Source organism: Leuciscus leuciscus (genome assembly GCF_965113295.1).
Source record: "Leuciscus leuciscus genome assembly, chromosome: 25".
NCBI classification, from domain to species: domain Eukaryota; kingdom Metazoa; phylum Chordata; class Actinopteri; order Cypriniformes; family Leuciscidae; genus Leuciscus; species Leuciscus leuciscus.
This window is the reverse complement of record NC_138724.1, coordinates 5,418,531-5,441,866: the sequence shown is the minus strand read 5'-3', so window position 1 is coordinate 5,441,866 and position 23,336 is coordinate 5,418,531. Positions and strand designations below refer to the sequence as shown.

The following is a 23,336-nucleotide window of genomic DNA, read 5'->3' as shown; positions in this document are numbered from 1 at the left end:
AACAGGCATACAGACACACAGGCATGAAGCTTGAATTCTCTTCTTTTAAATGAAGTAATTTATATAAAAAACAAATATTCTCATCTTGTGAAATCTGTATTAAAAGAGAGCGATTCCAGTCGAGCTCATCTCAGCTCATTACGTTTTAATCGGCCCCGCCCACGGAGAGCGCGCGCTATTCAAACGCAAATGACTGAGACGATCCCATACAAACTGTGAACGCCCACATATCAGCTCGAGAAAACACAAGTTTAATCAGATCATTGCACTTGTTTACACTGTCTCGCAGCGCTGTGAGGAATAATAATAATGGGAAATGTACCTCAGAAGTGCTGGTATTTCGAGGAGCAACGGATGGAATACTGTAGTACGTTTTTTTTCATTCTCAAGTAAATCGTGTTTCTGTGTGAATGAATGAACGGCAGAGATGCGCTGTTTACCACAACTCGCAAAAAGACAGTTTAAATTTGAATTGCGTTTCTGTGTGTGAATGAATCATCTGCTTTTAGCAAACTATTTTGCTATACTGAGTAAAAATCGACTGAAATATGTTGAAATAAAATGTATTTGTATAAGCAACGTATTAAACTGCAAATTAACATTTATATTCCTTATAATAAAAACGAAAGACCTATGTTACAGACAAATGAAAGACAACATTTCGTTGATTAGTTTTGGATAGATTACACATTTTTACTGTAAAATATCTGCCACCTCAAATAAGCTTTTGTTTGCCAATTTTTGCTAATATGTTAAATATAGTATGTTTTGTCAATGTAGGTTATATTCGAAGTAATGAATCCTTAACTTTGAAATATGTATGATAAAATGTATACTTTAGTTTTTACAAAGAAAGATTACCCTTCAATTGTTGTTGTAATTGTAACCTTTTTAATAAAAAAAAAAATATTTACAAGGTAGATGTAAACAAATTTTAAAAGGTAAATATAAGCCTTTTTAATATAAATATAAAATATAAAAATATAAAAAAATTTATTGTGTTTTATTATTGACAAATTTGGGGAGAGGATACATATTCCAAAACTGAAAATACAGTATGAGAATTAACTGCACAATTACTAGACATGTTTTCCTTGGATATTATACAATTTGCAAGCACAATTTGTGAAAAAAAAAAAAAAAAAAAAAATTGACATGCTTCCAACTGTGAACCAATTTGATAGTATATATATATATATATAATATATATATATATATATATATATATATATATATATATATATATATATTGCTCTGGCGTTCTTTCTTGTGGCTATAGGTGACACACCTGAATGAATGGCTCATTAAGTATGCGGGCCCCATTGTCTCCTCAGGTGTGAACCACTACATATGCATGATGCTGTTGAATGGTTGACGCCCCTTGCGCATATTGTCTTTACAAACAAAAAGTGTTATACAAGATATAAATCAATGTATTGTGTTATGTGAATGATAAGGGCAGGATGATTTTCACATCATTTTGAAGAAAAAACTCTAGGCAACGACATCAATTAGTCAAAAGTCTTATTGTTACATATTTAGTATGTGTTTTGTGGCCTTATTTCAGAACTTTAGTTTTTAGTTTTTTTCAATAACCATGCATAAACATTATTCTCTCAAAAATACAAACATGTACATGCATGTTGCTCACATATTATGGTAGCCCTGTTTGTGCTAAATAGAGTGTAATTATACCTTTGCCATTAATATGTTTATAAGCAACTGAAAAAAGCACAAATGTCAGGGCATGTCAGAACATCTCAAGGACCCCAAAAACCACTCAGACCCCAGAGGGTGTTGGAGAATTTTCTTTGTCTCATCTGTGTCACACATGAATCCTATTCAAATGCATGATATGAATATTAGGGAAACTAGGCCTAAGATATAGGAGGCCTAAAAGCAGGGGAAACGAAGACCTAAAATCATGGGAAACAGAGAGAACAGGTCAAAGGGGACAAAATGCTGGGAAACACTGAACCTGTCAAAAGTGTTTACGAGGAAGAGGTTGTGTGAGGACAGGACAAAAACTGGGTGAAAGGTAGTCTAAGGACAAGAGTGGAAAAGTACCCGAAACACCATATATGAAATCATATTTAATAAAGCGCATGCGCCAGTATGGCCACCAATAGAAATTGGACATTAGTGCAGGTGTTTCTAATCGTGGCGACGTGACAAGGAGGAGCAAAGAGAAAAAGATAACTATGATAACGCTAATTGGTCACCAAGCGAGGAAATTGGACACCAAGGGATGAGAGAAAAGGTATAAGATCTGAGAGAAAACCATTGTAAAATTAGATGCTTAGCTACCATCTCACTTTGTTGAATTGTTCAATAAAGTTATTTCTTCTGAGACCTGAAACTTCGACTCTGAAAGATTTCTTCTGAGACCTGAACCTGATATTGAAGACCTGAACCAGAGACAGAGAATTGGCCACAACATAATTGGCGAACGCCAGCCAGGAGGAAGAAAGGAGGCCGAGCAGCCGTGGTGGGGGCTCCTGGCGGAGAGCACACAAAACAAAGGCCGGCCAAAATAAAAAGGTAAGCAGTTTCTGCTTATATTTTGTTTTGTGTGGTCACTGCTGGTAAGCTATCATCATGGTTGTTAATTATTTTTAATACTCCTCCATCAAAAGAACCTAAAAAGGATAAAATAAATTAGAAAAGAGGAAGAGTCTGATTTTTGGGTCATAGGGAGAAAACGCATGCATGATATGAGTGTATGTGTGTGTGAGTGTATGAGTTTGTGAGTGTTTGAATAACGAGACGAGAGAAGTGCACTGTGTGTTTGTTCGTCTTAAAACGCGAGAAGCGCGTGTAAGCGTAAGAGGTACGCTACAGTGATGTGGAGATTGCGTCACATAAATGTTTGTTTGTCCTAAAACGCGAGAAGCGCGTGTAAGTGTAAGAGGTACGCTACAGTGACGTGGAGATTGCGTCACAGTGACGTGGAGATTGCGTCACATAAATGTTTGTTTGTCCTAAAATGCGAGAAGCGCGTGTAAGCGTAAGAGGTACGCTACAGTGACGTGGAGATTGCGTCACAGTGACGTGGAGATTGCGTCACATAAATGTTTGTTTGTCTTAAAACGCGAGAAGCACGTGTAAGCGTAAGAGGTACGCTACAGTGACGTGGAGATTGCGTCACAGTGACGTGGAGATTGCGTCACATAAATGTTTGTTTGTCTTAAAACGCGAGAAGCGCGTGTAAGCGTAAGAGGTACGCTACAGTGACGTGGAGATTGCGTCACAGTGACGTGGAGATTGCGTCACATAAATGTTTGTTTGTCTTAAAACGCGAGAAGCGCGTGTAAGCGTAAGAGGTACGCTACAGTGACGTGGAGATTGCGTCACATATTTGTTTCTTTGTTTTAAACGCAGAAGTGCGTGTAGCGTATGAAGTACGCTACAGTGACGTGGAGATTGCGTCACATGTCTGTTTGTTTATCTTAAACGCAAGAAGTGCGAATTAAGTGTGTCAAAAGGTGCAAAAGCACACTATTTGTTTGTTTGTTTTTAGGAGGAAAGATCTGCAGAAGTGCAGAGAGAAAGAGAGTAGGGGTGCCGTTTGTCCGGTCCGGGCGCATTGCCAGCTGTCCGGTCCGGGCGCGTTAAGATTATTTTTAGAGCGCTATCAGTAGTGCAAAGAGAAGTGCAGAGAGAGAGCGCAAAAGAAAGAGTATTAAACATATGTATATGTAAAAAGAGCATTGTTTTAAGTAAGAATTGCTAATGAGTTTTATTGAAGAAAAAGAACAAGCTGAAATAAGTGATCTTGAAATAAGTGTTTCGAACTAAAACTGAATGAGTATTAAATATATGTATTTGTAAAAAGAACATTGTTTTAAGTAAGAATTGCTAACAAGCTGAAATAAGTGATCTGGAATAAAACTGAATGGAAGATATAAAATTATCATTATATTAAGTCAGAGAAAAATCTTAAGGAGTAGAGAGGAGGGGGTAACAGTTGTCCGGTCCGGGCGTACAGCCAAGTTGTCCGGTCCAGGCATATTGCCAGTCTGGGCATATTGCCGGTCTGGGCACATTGCCAGGTCTGGGCTAGTTACCAGATTATTCTGGGCGCGTTGTCAAAAAGGTACCTAACAAGTCAATAAGATTTATAGTTTGCTGAGCTGCAAGTGAAAATCAAACTTAGCAGAGACTAAGCAGAGGATTTGATTAAGAAACCAATATAAGGATAAATGCTATTCAAATTGGATGGATGGTGACAAACAAATGAGTGAAAAAAGAATACAAAGTTATAAGCATCAAAGAACAAAAAATATTCCAAGAAGTTGGCCTTGTTGATTGTTTGGTCATTTGCCAGACTGTAGGTGGTGCGATCCAGACAAGGAAACACAGCCTTTGCTAAGTAAGAACTGAGCAAACAAGCATTGTTTCTGCATTTATAACAAAAATATATCAAAAGAATGAATGAAAGTGTGTGATTGAAATCCCGGGTGTATGAATGAAGAGTGAAATAAAATAAGCACAATTGTATGTGAAGTGAAGAACCACAGAAGGTAGAGGGGAATAAGAAAATACAGACAACTGATAAAGCTTTCTTCAAGAAGTTTAAAAACGAAGAGAGAATAAATGTGGGACGGACTTACCGATTATGAAAAAGATAAATATAGGAGGTGGAGTAGAAGGCAAAGAGAAGAGGAAAAATTAAGGCAGGCACTAGAACTAACAAAGGCATAAGAAATAATTTTTGGTTGGAAAAGGAATTCATAAATGAGAAGGGACAAAGACAGAAACTGACTGATCAAAAAAAGAAAATGAGCTTTTGCAAAATGTGACAAAAATTACAAATCTTGATCAACTTGAGATTGACTGGCCGCACATGAATTGGATTGAAATAGTTAAAAGCCAAATAACTTCTGAAGCCCTACGGCCACATCTGAACAAATTTAGCCTCCCTAAGTCTCTCATTTTGGAGTCACTACTAGCTATATCAGATATAAAACTAAAACCAGTATATGTCCAATACCTGAAAAGAAATGCATGGATGAATTGGCCTCAGAGGTTGGGAGGAGCAACAATATTGCAGAACCTCTACATGACAGTAGATGCATGAGGCCAGAAAAGTGGGAAAGTGACACAATCGTTAAAGTCGGACAGGGAGGAGAAATCAGACCAGCACAGGTAGATAATTGGACACTGGAAAAACTGGTGGTAGTGGTAGTTTTGAGGAGCAACCCCAACCTTACCAGTCATATGTTGGTAGACAACTGAGAATCAGTAACAACTGAGAATGTTTCAACGATGGACAAATAGGAGGGGCAGGAAAGGAAATGGGGAGACAAATCTTAAACAAAACATAATAATTAATCAGAAATAATTTGGCTTTGCCTCTTCATTGTCGCGAAAAAAAAACTAGAATTATGAATGTTTCTCATTCTCTCTCATATAGCAAAAAGTAAAAGGTGACTGTGATATGAGAAAGAGAGGCAGAAAGGAGGGGCTGCCTCTGACAGAGAGAGGAGGGGCTGCAAGTGTGTGAGGAAAGGAGGGAGACAGAGAGAAAGAGTTAACCTTTCCTAGTTCTGACTAGCATATAAACCAGAAAGTGAGTAACCATTTCTAACATACACTTTGAGAGATTTTATTTGTAACTGTCATCGCAGTTTTTTCACCTTTTGGCACATTGAAGAAAAAGTACACATGTGGTCTAGAGTGAGAGATAATTACGAGGCAGAGGAGAATGGATTGTGGAAAGAAAGAAAAGATGAGAATGATGTTCAAGAGGCATTAAAACTAGCCTACTATTAAGAATGACTTCTGGTTAGAAAAAGAGTTCATAGATAATGAAGGGCAGAGACAGGAGTTAACAGACCAAGGGCAGCAGGGCATTTAGCCCGTAACTGTAAATGCCCACTCAGAAGGTGTAAAAGAAAGGGATAATGTGAAAGTGACGTGTATTAATGTGGGTTTGAAAGTAGAGCAGTATTTAAATGACAATATTAAAGTTTTCGTCTGAGAAAGAATTAAGAATGTGAACACAGTGATAAAGAAAGTAAAAAGAATGTGCGAGTAAATGAGGGAGAAAAGAAAGTTAAAGGAAAGTTGATAGATGGAAGTCGTTAGAAGATTGAAGGTTAAAAGAAGGTTGAAAAATTTAAGTCTTAAGGGAATAAAAATAATTGATACGAAATTAACCTGAAGGAAAATATAAAAATTGCTTAAATGTTAGTTGATCGGTCTATGGGGGAATTAAATTAATAAGCAGGCCTAACAGGGATTGATATGGAGGATTGCGCAAACTGGTGGCCATCAAAAACACTGGAGTTTCTCCTTAGTATAAGTGGTTTGTGTAGTTCCCAGAGGAAAAATCAAATAATGGATAAAAAGGTTTAAAGAAATATCTGACATTTAGAGATAAAATATTTATATAAAGAGCTAGATGTGGATATGACTGACCGGTTATATAAAGACGTAGCTTATGATGTTGGCATCTTGTTGTCCCTGGGAGACAGTTTTAAATTTGAGCCATTGCAGAAATTGAGATCTTTGGATTGAGTTAACTTAAAATAACTTGTGCATTGTGTTGAAAGAGCAGGATTGGGTGACCAAGCTAAACAGACATTTTTTTAACAGCCATACTGTATTATACACATTTCACAGTAATGAGACTCATTGATTTAATCCTAAAATGCTTGAGAGAGTAGAGATCGATATAACGAGTGATAAAAATACTATATATGTGACTGAAAATAAGGCAACTTAGACAGAAAGGCTGTTATTTTCTGCATACTGCAAAGAAGAAAAATGATTGCTCTTTTCTGCAAAGAAGAACTTGCTTTATTAAAATTGCATGGGCAAACTGCTGTTATCAATCAGATGAGACTTCTGAAATTCAGGGACAATTGAAAGAGATGGTTGCAGAATTTATAAAGGATGAATTTGATTAACACGGATCTCTGAGTGTTCAATTTCCAGATGACAACAGACAGCTTTTGGGAACGGCTGCCTCAACATAAACAACAGCAACTGGACTGGGCAACAAGTGAGAACGAGAAACATAAGGACACGGCTGCAGAGAAAAGAAGAGGCGTTCGGTTGGTGGGCCTTCATCCCCTCTGGAAGAGGAAGCTGGAACTTCTGAGGGGCTGGTATGGACAAAGACTGTGTTGATGCAGAAACAACCAAGAAAAACATCCTGCCATCATGCAAAATTGCCTCCTCCGTGGCTTGACCGAAAGCCAGACTGAGGAGAGGCAGAGAGACAACAGCATCCAGAGTCAAACCACTATGTCTCAACATGACACCAGACCCTTGAATGCCAACAAAGACTGACAGATCAAATGCATCGGATGAGGAGGGAAACACTCAGACAGCAGCTAAACCAGTTCAACTGATCGCTGGTCCAAGCAGAAGGACTTCATCCTTTACTGAGTGGGCACAGGTGATGCGTTTTCAATGATCACTACAGAGACCGCTTCAAAGTTTATTGATAGGCCATATAAATTGTATTTTGATTATTCACTGGTCCAACAGCAGTTCTCTATATTCTGTGAAGCTGACACTCTCTATTTGCTTTCTTTCAATAGACATTAGTCCAGCTGTAAGCATAAATAAATGGGAGGGGAAGTGTTTGCATGACTCAATAATTAACTACAACTGACGCTGGACTTAGCATAGTGAGGGACTACTGCATTAATCAACTAGGGGTAAATGCATAATTAGATAATTGATGATGTTGTCCATTGAACAGAGAGCTTTTGGGCTCTGCTTTCAAGACAGAGCTGATATAAACTTGAGTGATACTGAGCTATCTATCAGGAAAAAAGAGGACATAATATGTTCAACAACAAAAGATGTGAATGATAGAGTTATGGTGCTGGTCACTCCATCTTGGTCAATAGTTAAAACATTTTTTAGGTTTAGAAATAAAAATAGTGACTACACAAATTACAAACATGTGATGTCACAAATGCTGTCATTATCAGGGATTGCACGATGCTGATATTGTTGGTTATGAATTCGAGATTATGCTGAAATCTACAGTCATTTAAAAGAGCATCTCATAAGCAACAGAAGAAAAGATTATGATGAGAAATTAAATTAACAGATGAATGACAAATCGGATAAGAGATATTGATAATGGTTTTTTCAAACGACAGCATGTCCAGACCTACCAGAAATATTTATCTGTGAGATATTGAAAAATGTGGGTTTATGACAGCAGTGTTTAACACAATCAAATGACAATTGATATCGACCAACTGTGTTATTCAAAATATTTAGACATTGTCACATGGGGAATGCCACTGCAGCGTTTATACGCCCACGTATAAATATAATTAATTATTATTCATAACGGATTATGATCAATAATTAATATTTTAATTATTTTTAATTATTTTCAGAATTTACTGTAGCAGAATCAATTGTATGATTAGTCTATCAGTTCATCCCATGAACAGAAAGCATAAACAGTTATTAACTCTAGGAAATATAGTGTCTTCCTGGCCAAGAAAGAATCAATCCCCAGCTAACAATAAATTAAGAAATAATCACGGGTAAAAGCATCGGTAGCTTAGATCGAAGTTCAAGACAATAAAATGTATTAAGCAACACAAGTAATCTCTTTGTTCAAATACAAACAATACTTTATTGAATATATACTAACACATAAAAGCTAATATCTAACACAAACACACACACATTCATACGAGTTGCAGAAGGAAAAAGAGTAAGGAAAGATTAAGTTTTAAGAGTGAGTTTAAGAGTGAGATGATGAAGTCACAAGTTTCTGCACTTATAAGGCATGACCTGGAACGAACCTTAAATAATTAATTTAACCCTTCTATCGTTTCTTAGACAGGTTATTCAATTTATATCCATACACCAGTTCAGCTCTTAGTCTGGAGGTACCTGTTTGTCTTTGCTTTTGGGGATTCCCTTTGTTGTGAAAAGGGGTTTTCCCGGTCCGTTCATTGGCTGGCCTCCTCGTGCTTGGATAAATGTCTGTGGCGTTGATGTCGGATGGTTGAAAAGTCTTTGAAGTTGAAAGCGTGCGTTGCAGCCATGAATCGTGGACCGAAACTTTGCAGCAAAACTTAACTTAAAACCGAGACTCACAACGGAAAATAAAGGAAAACTTAGAAAAGAAAAGACAACTTAGACGAGAGTAGTAAGATGGCTTGAATAAAGCTGTTGAACCCGTTCTTCTGATCTTAATTTGGGTTCTTTGTCTCTGCGTTTACATGGTTACTCGTCTGATTGAGATCTTCATCCTTTTTCTGCCCATCTCTCTTGAGAGTGGTAGCAGAGCGTTTCTTGGGGGGTGAACCCAGAGAGCTAGAGTTAGAGAGCCGATCGAAGAGAGAGAGCTAAGAGAGTGCTTTGTTTTGGGTCTAAGATTTTAAACTCAAAGTTGTCCAACCTCCAAGGATGAGTTCTGGCCAATTAGACACTGGCTAACTTTAGGAGGTGGCGTTCTTTTCAGTTCTGATCGTAAATTATCTTATCTGGGAGGTTTTCTTGCTAACAGAGAGAACAGATGCCACAGTTTAGACATGATCAGTATTATAAGAATACGAAACATTTTACACAGATTTCAATCAAGTCATCTTGCTAGTTGTGTTCGTAAGATAGCATTGATATGAAACAGTACACACTTTCATTCATACTTCTAATAGTTATAACATTACATGAGTTATAGGGTATCTAAGCATATTAAACACACATATAAGTTGCAGACACAAAATAGAGTTATGTAGTTGCATGATGTTTGATTGTAAGTCCATTGAAAATTGTTCTTGAATGAGTTTTATGTATACTGTAGGAAAAATCTCAGTTTTCTGGTTTAGAGAGAAACGGACTCTGTTTGTTCGTTCAGAGGTCTTAAGGGGGAAGGGGTCAGGAATGTTGTGGGGGAAAACAACATCTGCTGGTATCGATCCGTCTTGCAAACTATCAAAGTTGACCAGTTCTGCCTTCAGTTAACCAATAAAAGTCTTTGGTTACAGACTCTCTGGAGCCTGGGTGATTTATAGCTCTTAACCAATCAGTAATTTGGCAACAAAGCTAGTCATTGACCAGTTATGTGTTAGTGCTGGGGGCTCTTTAAATAGCCTGACTGGTTGGCGCCTGGACCCCATGACAAGATTGATGAGGATGGAGAAGTCCTGACCAAATCTTCCTCTTTGTTCACAGAGAGTTTGAATTAATATTCTGGACGAAGATTAGTCTGCGTATTGGTTCATACCCATTGTCGCTACACCACATTGCCTACATTCAGTAGCTTTTGTCATCAGAGTTGTGTTACTAATTTACAATTGGTTGTATTCACACCTTGGAATTTAGAATAGATAATTGAATAAAAATCATTTGTCAAGAAGGCATAAGCAAAACCCTCAACTTCAGACTATTGGACAAATGAGGTATTAAAAGACAAATAATTACACTAGCAACCCTTTTTACTATTTTAATGTTAGATGTGCATGGTTTTGACCATTGCGCAAGGGGGGAGATTATTAGAAAAATAAAATTAGAAAAATAAAAAAGACAAAGATTCACAAAATAATGTCAGAAAAGGAACAGCAACTCCAAAAGGCTCTATCTCAGTTCCAGAAGGACCTTCAAACATCTAGTGATGCATTATGTGGACATGATAAAATCAGTAAGAGGAAAAAGATACAGATACAGTTTTCATAGATAGATTTAGCATATGGGTTGAAGCAGAACCCTCAGCAGACCAAGGAGCAGAAACTGATAAAAATTTTAACCAAAGGAGTCATCCCAAGATTTGGCATACCATCTCAGATTAGCTCTGACAATCAACAGAACAATTAAGACTAAGGTCAAGCAATGGATGCCTTAGGCCATCAGCTAAAATACACCAGCAAAATGACATGGCAAAACAGACAAGCTCTGAATTGGCTACTGGCAGAAAAAGGAGGGGTATGTGTGATGTTGGGAATTGACTGTTGAACCTTTATTCCAAATAATACAGCCTCTGATTGAGTTTTTACTAAGGCCATGAAGAAGCTGAAGGAACTGAGACAAGAGGTCGATGAAAATGCGGGAAGAGAGAGATTTGGGAAACTGGTTTGATTCTGGGTTTGGATGATGGAAAGAATGGTTCATTAAGGTGGGAATAATAATAATAGCCGTGGGTGTTGTTGTTTTTCTTTTGTTGTTCTGTTGTGTTGTGCCTTTCCTCAGATCCATGCTAGCCAATGCAGCTGCCAAGCAGATGATCAATGTGGTGGTAGGACCACTGGGAATGGACACTGGATGCTACAAACCAAGAGTGCACTCCATTGGCCCAGGCATGGATGAGCTGGATGACTTTTTGTAAGGGTCTGGATGAATGGAAAAGGGCACTTTATTACTTTTAATACATTTTTGTGTTTCTGGTAGGAGAGGGAGGTAGCCCCACTGTGTATTTTATTTTGGGGTAAAATAGATAGACTAATTAGAATATGGGTAGAGTAGGAAGTTAGTTAGAGGGGTTTTCGTATTTCTTTGTTCTTTTCATAAGGGCCCTTTTCTTGAAAATATTTACTCAGAAAATATTTACTCATATAATCTTCCGCATATTTTACCCACATAATCATAATAATAAAAAAATAAAAAAATCTATTTACATATAATCATATATAGTCAAAACAGCTGTTAACTTACATAATCTGTGCATGAGAGGGGACGATAGAAGGTCTAAAGCAGGTCATTGCCCGTGGTACGAGGTAATGCAACCAGACATAAAGGGAAAGGATAAGAATGTTTTTATTACTAATAATCACTTTATTCACTTTTTATATTTTGAGATTGGAACATGTATATAGTTATAGTGCAAAAGAGGAATTATTTGCAAAAGCGGTCATCGACTGTTGAAGAAACAAGAGCTGACTCAACTGGTGGTTTAAAAACCCGCTGTCTGCTCCAACACCAGATAGCGCCCTAGGTGAGACCAGGGCACCTCTGGCAACGATGGAGCAACCCAGATAGCACGCCAGGCCACCGGAAGCGCCTGCGCAGTACCTCTGGCACCGATGGATAGATAGAGACTAAACTCCAAGTTTATACAACAAGATGGATTGAAAGTATTGTAAGCATGATGTTTAAAAACAACACATCTGTGAGAATGATGAATCTGTTAAAACGATGATTCCACAGGAAGGTGAGATCTTTTACTCCACTCTAGCCAAGTAGGGGTGGAGATGTTTGGTCTCATTCTTCCTCCAGAGTGTACCTTTGTGATGGGGGTCTGTTGATAAAAGATGGATGGTCTATATTGACCATATTGGATAGATAATGGAAGAGAAGTACCCTAGTCATGAAGATACATTCTGGGAAGTAATAGTCGAAGGTGGGACTAGAATTAGTCCCAAAGGGGGGATGTGTTGGAGAATTTTCTTTGTCTCATCTGTGTCACACATGAATCCTATTCAAATGCATGATATGAATATTAGGGAAACTAGGCCTAAGATATAGGAGGCCTAAAAGCAGGGGAAACGAAGACCTAAAATCATGGGAAACAGAGAGAACAGGTCAAAGGGGACAAAATGATGGGAAACACTGAACCTGTCAAAAGTGTTTACGAGGAAGAGGTTGTGTGAGGACAGGACAAAAACTGGGTGAAAGGTAGTCTAAGGACAAGAGTGGAAAAGTACCCGAAACACCATATATGAAATCATATTTAATAAAGCGCATGCGCCAGTATGGCCACCAATAGAAATTGGACATTAGTGCAGGTGTTTCTAATCGTGGCGACGTGACAAGGAGGAGCAAAGAGAAAAAGATAACTATGATAACGCTAATTGGTCACCAAGCGAGGAAATTGGACACCAAGGGATGAGAGAAAAGGTATAAGATCTGAGAGAAAACCATTGTAAAATTAGATGCTTAGCTACCATCTCACTTTGTTGAATTGTTCAATAAAGTTATTTCTTCTGAGACCTGAAACTTCGACTCTGAAAGATTTCTTCTGAGACCTGAACCTGATATTGAAGACCTGAACCAGAGACAGAGAATTGGCCACAACAAGGGTTAAAGAGTGTTAGTGTGTATTTGTTTGTGTGTATATGTTTGTGTTTGTGTATATATATAAGCGTTTGTATATGTATGTAGGTATGTATATGTACCTGTATATGTGTATGGCTGTATGTGATAGAAACAAAGTGTAGGAACTTATTAACATGTCTGAAATAAATTAAAAAGAAAGAAAGAAAGAAAGAAAGAAAGAAAGAAAGAAAGAAAGAAAGAAAGAAAGAAAGAAAGAAAGAAAGAAAGAAAGAAAGAAAGAAGACTTCTAAAACCAGTTGGTTTGAAGACCGTAACGACCGGCTGTGCTCACGCAGGGTTAAAATCTCAGATAAGTACTCCGGGGCCAGGCCATTTAGGGCCTTAAAAACAAACAACAAAATCTTCAAATCTATTCTAAACTGCACTGGAAGCCACTGTAAAGTGTAGAGGACGGGAGTGATGTGTGCACGCCTAGATGTATTTGTTAAAAACCGAGCAGTACATTTTGCACAAGTTGAAGGCGTGAAATGGAGCTTTGATTTACAGTAAACCAACATAAAGAGCATTACAATAATCCAACCTAGTGCTGGGCGGTTTGAGCAAAAATGTATATCAAGGTGTTTTTCAAAATTATGACGGTTTTCCGGTTTATGACGTGCTTTTTTAAAAAATTTTCATGCATAATCAGGTGTTCAATGCATTAAGATGGTCTATTTTACTGTCATTAGTGAATATTGTAGAATAATTCGGGGTGATGTAAAAAAAAATTGCATCACAATAAGAGTATTGTGATTTTGCAAACCATTTTAGTAACTAAACTGAATTTTATTAGGTTTAGTGACAACATGTTACAACGTTTACATGGTACAATTTCTGGTAAGCTATGCTTTTTTATTATTTCAATTCAATTCAATTATTGTGATTTGATTTAATATTGACTTATTTGGATAAATACAGTATTAGGTAGGCTACACAAGCAACCCGGTATCACGCTGAAGCGTGTAATACACACGCTGGTCCACTAGCGGATGCGTGTCAATGTCACGCTTTGCCTCCTCAAGGCGTGAAAATGACACGCATGAAATGAAGGTTGAGTATCAGTAGGGGGCGATAATTTCCTCAATGCCAACAACTCCCCACGGACCAAATAGAGAAGCGATATATTGCATTCTCCAAAATTCTCGCGTCGTTCAGGTCGGTCAAAGCCATATTTTTTATTATGGTTCTGTAATTTAAGAAAATCGAACGTTGCTGTAGCCTAACGTTATATTTGTGTGTGTGTGGACTGTGGAGCTTTTTAATCTATGGTAATAGAATAACGTTAATAAACGTCAATAACGTTAATAGAAATTTATATTAATTGGCTAATTAATTAATCACAGAAAGCTGCAGTGACTGCATATTAGGTTATATTACGTTTATAAAAAGTTGTTATGGGCGATGGGAAGTAACTTTAGATAAACCCCGCTGCTTGTTGATGATGATGATAACTTATATGCGCGGATTTCGATCCTGAAACATCGATACTGATGTTGTAGGCCTATCTATTCTAAAGGATCTATCCACACATAAAAAATGTCGATCCTAGGGTGTTTTTTTTAAACCAGTAATTTTATTTATTTAGCACGAATTTATTTTATTCAGAAAGTATGCATTAAATTGATTAAACGTGACAGTAAAGGCTTTTACATTGTTACACAAATATATATATTTCATGTAAATGCTGTCCTAATTATGATGCTGAAAACTCAGCTTTGATCACAGGAACAAATTACATTTTAACATATTGTTTTAAATTGCAATAATATTTCACAATATTTGTTTTTACAGAGATTTACTGTATTTTTTATGAAATAAATGCAGCTTTGGTAAGCAGATTAGACTTCTTCCAACATTAAACATCTTACCAACCCCAAACTTGAAAACATGAAAACTAGCATGTAACATTTACTATAATTTTGCTAGTTTGTGCAATTAAATTTATTTTGATTGATCGTTAAAGTTCAAATGGATTGTGTTATGTTCTGTAATTGTTGTTAATAAATCTGTCAGAATGAAACGTGCAAAAGTTTTACCTATTGGGGTACAACAGTGGCAGTCTTTAAAACAATTAACAATGGTTTTACTACGGTAACCATACAAATCCAGGAAGCGTTTCTGCAAGAGAATTAACTATGTTTTTGTTTTCCTTTGTCCAACAGCTCCTGTTTTTACCTACCATCCTTCCCTGTTACCGCTACCTGTATCTCGTCATAAGAAAACCAACGGCTCTTTTAAGAGCCACTCCTATACTCCTCTTACTGCCTCTCTCCTCACACACTCTCTCTATTTCTATCTCTCTCTCTCTCTCTCTCTCTCTCTCTCTCTCTCTCTCTCTCTCTCTCTCTCTCTCTCTCTCTCTCTCTCTCTCTCTCTCTCTCTCTCAATTTCTTTCTTGTAAAGCTTCACTGTCTTCAAGTAAGTATTGTTACTCTATTCTTTATTTTTCTTTCACCTTACTCTATCTCTCACTATCCAAAACATTTTTAAAAATGTAGTTTTTAATTTGCAAAAGGTTTACCTATTGGGGCAAAGAGCATAGAAGCCCAAGAGGCGAAACTCAATAGAACGCTCCATAGCAACAGTTGCCCCCATGACGTGATGGCGCGGCCGCCATTATGGACTGAAAACTGAAGGAAAACGCCGAAAAATAATGGGAGTCAATGGCACTGAACCAACTTAACATAACAAAAACTTAACATAACTTAATTTTTTCTGGCCGTCATATCTAAATATGATAACAATTTAAAATACATTAATGAGGATGACCGACGTTAAATGACAGAAAATGTTACGTTTATGTGTTGGTTATGCATGGCCTAATTACCCTTAGGAAAATAGTATTTTGGGACAAAATATTACTATAGAAGGACTATAAGACTACTATAGAAATACTATAGCGGCTCGTATTCCTATAAGATTACTATAATATTTTGTCCCAAAATACTATAAGATTCCTATAGTACTTTTTCGTAAGGGTATGTCCCCCACCGAATCGGCTTCATTAGCCTACCACTTACGGTTTGCAAAGATACAATTATAAAATTACTGCAAACCTTTAATCTATCAATATTTATGTTCTATTATGCATTTTCCTTGTTATATGAATAACAGAAATTCATGAAATAATATATAGGCAGACACACAGTAATAAGATATTTATTCAAATGTTAATTTTGAAATTAGTGAACATCACCATATGATTTGGAAAAATAAAAAAATAAAAAAATAAAATGATAAATGAACATTTCTAAAGACAGTTAATCTCTTACATAGAATATCACAAAAATATTAACAACTTGTTTTTTCAACATCTTCAGTGAAAGTGCACACAGTGAACGTTTCAATGGCAAGAACAAAAACAGTCTGTGAATGTCCTATTACAGGCGGAACGGTAGGCTACAAACAAGATGTGCAATCTAGCAAGTGCACACATGAACAATAAACAGTGTCAGTACTAAAATGGAAGTGGTGCCATAAGATCTCAGTAATTAATCAGACACCACCATCTATTGTGTGTGCATTTGTGTATGAGACGTTTTTTTGTATTTTTTTCTTTTTGTGAGAGAAGAGGCATTGATTTTGCCATTGACTGCCGCTAACGATTTCAGCAGCTTTCAGTCCATAATGGCGGACGCGCCTCCGCAGCGCCATCTACAGACTGTTACCCATAACACAACAGAGTTTCGCCTCTTGGGCTTCTGTACTCTTTGATTGGGGTACAACAACACTGGCAGCCCTTTAAAAAAATTAACAACCATACACATGACTAATTACAGGCGCATCGAGAGCACAAATCACAAATTATTTTAGAGGTCATGAAAATGTATTCACCTCATATATCAACCCAAAGTGCATGCTTTTAAAAGTAAAAAGTATCGGTATCAGCGTTATTGAACCCTTTATTTACTTGGTATCGGATCAATACCAAATTTTTCTGTTCTGTGGTGTGCAATCTCCACTATTTCTTTCTCTTATTTTATGCAGTCCTACAACCAGCTGTCGTTAATAACATTGTCACATTGTCTTCCTCTCTTCCAGAAGCCTGGTGTCTTCAAGTAAGTATTGCTTTTTAAAAATTTTATCTCGTCCTGTTTTGTTTGTGTGAAAGAAGTACTTCTCAAAATCTTTTTGTGTCTTTGTCACTTTCTCCCGCTTACTCTATCTATGATAGAAATGCCAGGTCAAGGGTCAACAAGGCGAAATTGTATGGTTTGCCATGCAGAAATGAATGTGGCCTGCAAAACTTGCAACACATGTAAGGAAGAACAGCCACATAAGCTGAGGTAAGACTGTGGTTGCCTTCTCTTGACTAATAGATCATTCAGATTATCATTGATTGTTTTCGCTTACAATTAAAACTGGTCCTAGCAGAGTAACTTCACGATAGCCTATATTTTATTATTTGTTTGTTTATAACGAACTATGACATTGAATTGGAAGACAAGGTAATTAGCCATGCTATAATTTTAATTACAAAAGTAGAAAAAAATGGCACAATTGGTCAACCACCAGACTAACTCAAACATCCATCACATGTCTTAAGAACATTCACCTATTAAATCAATACTGCTTGGTAGAAGTAGTTTGGTAGAACAGCACTTGTTAGGTCTATACACAATACATCTCTTTTTGCTACTACGGCTGCAACCAACGATTATTTCTACTGTCGTTTTTTTCCCCTTAAATTCATCGATTAGATGTTTGTTCTATAAAATGACGTAAATTTGTGAAAACGGTTGATCAATGTTTAATAATTCTGTACTTCTACAATGTAGGCTGGACCCCACAAGTTGCAGCAGAACAACTTAATGAACCTTCATCATCAGCCCCAGTTGAACCCCCAACAGGACCACCAATGGTCACACCAGATCAACAGGAAACAGTGGCCCTGCTTAATCCCCCAACAGCTCCAACAGGACCCCCAGCAGCACTTATTGAACCACCGAAGTCCCCAATTGGACAGTCAGTGTCCCTTTTAGCACCCTCAGTACAACCACAGCAGCTATCCCAGAACCTGGGGAAAAGACCCCACTCCCCAGAAGAACCTTCAGCAGCCTCCCCAGTTTCTCTTGAAAAAGGTAAGCAAAATTGAAATTGTATTGAAAATAAGTTGTAAGCCCCACAAAACCATTCTCTTACTTTGTGTAATGTGAAACTGTAAACAAATTCAGAGTCCAGAAACATGTATTATTATTATAATCCTAAAAAAAAAATTACACAACTGTTTTCAACATTGATAATAATAATACATTACACAGTGCTAACGGACAAGCAAGGCAGTGAAGTCCAGGGGCTCCAGAGGGATTGTCCCTGTAAGTGCACTGTAAGTTGCTTCGGATAAAAGCGGAAAATATATATATATATATATGAATGTTTCTTGAGCATCAAATCATCATATTAGAATGATTTCTGAAGGATCATGTGACACTGAAGACTGGAGTAATGATGCTGAAAATCCTGCTTTGATCACAGGAATAAATTACGTTTAAAAATGTAATCAGAACAGTTTTTTTTTAAATTGTAAAAATATTTCACAATATTACTGTATTTGCTGTATTTTGGATCAAATAAATCCTTGGAGCCTTGGAGATCGGAAGTCTTCTTTTAAAACATTAAAAAATCGAACCGTTCTAATGATTTTGGCCACCACTGTATATACATTTTAAAACGATTATATGATTAGAACCTCTCATCAAATTCCATGAACTGCTGCTGTTGTCATTACTTCATTACTTCAGTAATGCCTGTGTTTGCCCATATTTAGGACATTGTTTGGGTGTTTTGGTGTCTTCCTATTCATGGTCCACAATATATTGACTCACTATCGTTATTGCAATATCACGTTGTGCAACATCATATGAAAATGTTGCAGAAAGTATGCAATATTTTGTTTATTTTGTGGAGAGAGGCGATCGGAGGCGAAAAATATCAGAAATGGGGCCAATGAACTTTTGTGTTTTTACATATGTTGAAGAATATCTAAATTAATATCGTTATAACAATATTCATGATCAATATTCCAATATAACATTTTGTCAATTTCGTGCAACCCTAATTCCCATAGACACTTTGGTGGAAATTGATTTGCAAGATCAACTGTCTATTCAAGGTTATAAAGTTGTTGAATGATAGGCTATTTTCAGCCTCTTTAGCCTGGTAAAGTCATTCAGCGACTTTAGCCTGCTAATGGCAGAACCTGGTTATCCTTAAAGGAATAATTCACCCATAATCATAATTTATGTATCAAGTGCTCACTGTATGCTGCCTTCAATTCCTGAATCAAAGTTTTAGTTGTTCATGGAAAGACATTTTGACAAATAAAGCCCAGTCTTCATTATAAACTGTGCTTAAATATTTTTTTTTACATATTTTAAATGTTTCCCTGTGTTTAACAGATGAAGTTGTGGAAGGAGGCTGCCCTGCTCCCACTACTGTGCGGCCAAATAAAAGGAAAGGTGTGTTGATGTACTGTTTGTCCAGCTTTCTGTATAGGAGTGTGGACTGAATGCCACAAAATTGATGAGTATGAGCTGCAGTATCTAGCTACAGTCTTATTGCAATTATCTGGCAACATAATAGCATACATAGTCAGAAAGTAACTTACATGTTAATAGTTGGATTTTAAAACCATTCATGTACATAAACATCTAGATATTTGTACTCAGATCTCTGATGTATCTTCAGATGTTCTGAAAAACCTACATAAAAGTCTGGAATTTTGAAATGTGTAGGAAACCTGGTTATATTATTCGAAATTGGTCTGTCTAAAGAGCACTTTTTAAAGGTCTCTCTCTCACCTTAGAAAAATATTTTGACAAATAAAGTCCAGTCTTTATTATAAACTGGTTGACATGGATGCAACATTTTTTTTTTACATATTTTAAATGTTCTCTGTATTTAACAGATGAAGGTGTGGAAGGAGGCTGTCCTGCTCCCACTACTGTGCGGCCAAATAAAAGGAAAGGTGTGTTGATGTACTGTGTGTAAATCCATACATTGGGATTGATATTAATGGTTGTGAGTCTTTATGAAGGCTGTATTTGCATTTGGCTGTGGCCTATTAGGTTTGGTCGATGTCCAAATGCATATGTTCAGTTGTTTATTTAACAGTAGGGCTGAACAACTAATCAAAATCTTATCGAAATCGCAATATGGCCTACTGCAATTTTCAAATCACAGGAGGTGCAATATTTGTTAAAGGCAAAATTTGTGTTAAAATACCATTTTAAATTAAATATTGCGCTGCTGCAGAGATGTCCTGTCCTACACATCATATTCTACAGCTCTTTGTTAGATTCAAACCCTTGCAAATATTACACCATAATCATTTAAATTTGTTGTTATTACCTTGTTTGACAGTGGAAGTTGTGGAAGGAGGCTGCCCTGCTCCCACTACTGTGCGGCCAAATAAAAGGAAAGGTGTGTTGATGTATACTGTACATAGTCAGAAAGTAAAAAAAAATTTGGTTTTGGTTTTCACAGTCAAAAGCATGTTAGTCTGCTATGAGAAAGTGATTAACAATTCCCAGGCAGCACAATAGAGATTAATTTGAATTCATGGATTTAACTTGTATTTGTTTGCCTATATATTTATCACAACTGCCCAACCCTAAACTTTGTGTTGATTACAGTAAATTACCAGTGTTCAATACAACTTCTGTTCCATAATAACTACAATATGAAAACTGTAACTAAGTACAACCCATGATAGCTTAATAACCACTTATCATTATATAATGGCTTTCTGTAGTGTTAAGCTTTGTGAATGTAATATTTTTTTTTTTTTTTCAGAATGCCCACATACAGTGACAGGGAGCCAGGATTATTACCCTGTGAAGAGGGTTGCCAAATACAGAGTTATCAAGGTTAAATACCACTAAAACACTATACAGGTTACATAATGTTCTTTTATTGGTGTAATGGTCTTGAAAAAGTATTGGTGATTGGTATAACTGCTAAACATGGCAAATATTTGAAACTAAAAAAGTCTCACTATTTTTAGGGCCAAAAATGGAAGCAAGTGGAGTGGGAGCCATGCAAACTCTGGTATGTACGACTTCTCATGGGTAACACATAGTCAATTAATTTTAACATGCACAAACTATTGACATATGTTAGGTAAGATTAAAGTAAGATGTGTCTATATAGTTCATAAATATATTATTATAACCAACACAAAGTGTCTTAATAAGGTGTTGGGCTACTACGTGCCACCTGAAGAGTTTCATGTTCTTTGGCATAGATTCTCTAAGTCTCTGAAATCTGGGGAGCTCCATTCGTCCAAAATACAGTATATGCTTTCATTTGGTGTTTTGATGACGGTGGTGTCCAAAACCATAACAACTTCAGTCCAACAAGTTGTTATGGTGGCTCTGAAAAATGAAAATTCTGTCATCATTTACTCACCCTCAAGTTGTTCCAAACCTGTATGAGTTTCTTTGTTCTGCTGAACACAAAGGCAGATATTTGGAAGAATGTTTTAATCAAACAGATCTCGGTCCCCATTGACTTCCATAGTAGGAAAAAAATATACTATTGTAGTCAATGGGGACCGATTTTTGGGTGAACTATCCCTTTAATAACTGGATCAATATATTTAGTGTCAGCTTGTGATCTTCATTTGTCGCATATGTTGTCTTACAGTAAAATGTGGACTTCACATTCCTCATTGAGTAAAAAAAAAAAAAAAAATGTATTTGTTTAAATAGAATTGTCTCTAAAACTGAGCAGTTGGCCTAAGTATAGATAAACCTACCAAAAATGTAAAACACGTATTATTGTGAGTATTGTGCACACCAAACAGTGATTCATGTCAGAAACATAACAGATTATAGGATTTTCTTGTCTTAAAATAACAATTAAGGCTTTCATTGCATTGTAGTTGACTAGCATTAGCCTACTGTGATGTAATGAAACCCCACTAAAACAGCTATTGAAAAAAGGCTACAGGGGTCTTAATGTGTGTCTTTGTGTCTACAGTTCATCTGCAGAACCAAAACATCTAATTGCATATTTCCTTATTGTGTTATAGTGGAAAGAAGTGGCCATTGGAGTGGGTAGCGGATATGGACACTTGTTAGTGCTCCCATCAGGTGCCCAAGAAGGTGCTGGAGCACTGCTATGTTTTTTTTGTAATAGTTTGCCTTTCTTTCTTTCTTTCTTTCTTTCTTTCTTTCTTTCTTTCTTTCTTTCTTTCTTTCTTTCTTTCTTTCTTTCTTTCTTTCTTACTGTTGTGAATAAACGCTTCTTGCGACTGGGCCCTTTCATTGCCTCTTTCAGGTGTATTTCATTTTGCACTTTGTATTGGGTATTAATACTTTCATGTTTTGCACTCCAATTATTGTCAGTTTTGAGTGGCTTTAGTTATGATTTGTCGTTTTTTTTACTGTGCTTTCCATCAATAAAACATTGAGGAATGAATTTGTTCTTTCTTTTCAGATACACTGTTTATTGAATTGTACACTTCATTATATGAGCATCCAAGCCAACATAAAATATATATGGGAATTTATTCAGAGAATAGTTTTATAAAAAAAATAAACATTATTTATTAAAATTTGTGTTTTCATGTTGAAATGCCGGCACTTTTCGCCGCCATTTTGGAGAGGCAGGGTACACTCTGACTGGACTTGTCGCCAATCCATCACACAACCACTCACGTACTCCCATTCACACCTAGGGCAATTTTAGAGTCTCCCAATGAACCTATTCTATTCGTTTTCTTTAGGTTAAATATTTTCAACTTATGTTTTTACACAGACAATAATGATAAAAATAACATTATTTACATAGCACTTTTTATTTATTTATGTAAAGAACAAAGTTATATGGGATACAAAGACCACAAGGACATTCATACATAAATATATGCATGTATAAAATGGTAGACATGAATTAAAGCAAATACCCTATAATTGTAAGCTGATATTTACAACACCAGTTGTCTAGTGTTAATTATTTTATCCAGAGCGAAGTTATGCAGCAAGATAATGAAGAACTTATCTTATTTATGGCTATAAATCAGCCATGTATCAGCCAAATCAGCCATAAATCAGCCAATCAGCCATGGTCTCGTTCACTCCGGCTCCAACACGCCACCATGAAGCCTGGGTGGTTCCGCAGCGGAAGACGCGAGTCAGGTTTAGACCAAGACTTTCTCCGACCCTCCCGGTTTTCGAGTTATCCACACAAAACCGCTTCTCCCCTCTTCGCGAAATAGAACGCGATGCTGTGATCATCGGCGATTCCATCGTTCGGCACGTACACGCTACGTTAGGTACAAGTAAGGTGCAAAGTCACTGCTTCCCTGGTGCTCG

General features: G+C 36.7%; 1 protein-coding gene across 2 annotated transcripts; it reads left to right on the top strand.

Annotated features, from left to right (window-relative positions):
* The first annotated feature begins 17,315 nt into the window (after positions 1–17,315).
* LOC309490142 (uncharacterized protein) lies at positions 17,316–22,218 on the top strand. 2 transcript variants are annotated; one of them, XM_082159165.1, is made up of 7 exons: positions 17,316–18,098; positions 19,416–19,475; positions 19,925–19,984; positions 20,380–20,439; positions 20,812–20,885; positions 21,023–21,066; positions 22,052–22,218. In XM_082159165.1, the coding sequence occupies exons 1-7, from the start codon at positions 17,876–17,878 to the stop codon at positions 22,098–22,100; spliced, it is 570 nt and encodes a 189-aa protein (XP_082015291.1). In that variant the 5' UTR covers positions 17,316–17,875; the 3' UTR covers positions 22,101–22,218. The 2 variants fall into 2 exon arrangements, with proteins under 2 accessions (XP_082015291.1, XP_082015292.1); XM_082159166.1 differs by lacking the exon at positions 19,925–19,984.
* Positions 22,219–23,336: the final 1,118 nt, after the last annotated feature.

Excerpts from the sequence above, each read along its gene's own strand:
- LOC309490142 (XM_082159165.1), top strand. The coding sequence starts at position 17,876 with ATGGTCACACCAGATCAACAGGAAACAGTGGCCCTGCTTAATCCCCCA. Across the intron at positions 18,099-19,415 it reads CCCAGTTTCTCTTGAAAAAG|ATGAAGTTGTGGAAGGAGGC; the intron begins GTAAGCAAAATT and ends TGTGTTTAACAG. Across the intron at positions 20,886-21,022 it reads CCAAATACAGAGTTATCAAG|GGCCAAAAATGGAAGCAAGT; the intron begins GTTAAATACCAC and ends CACTATTTTTAG.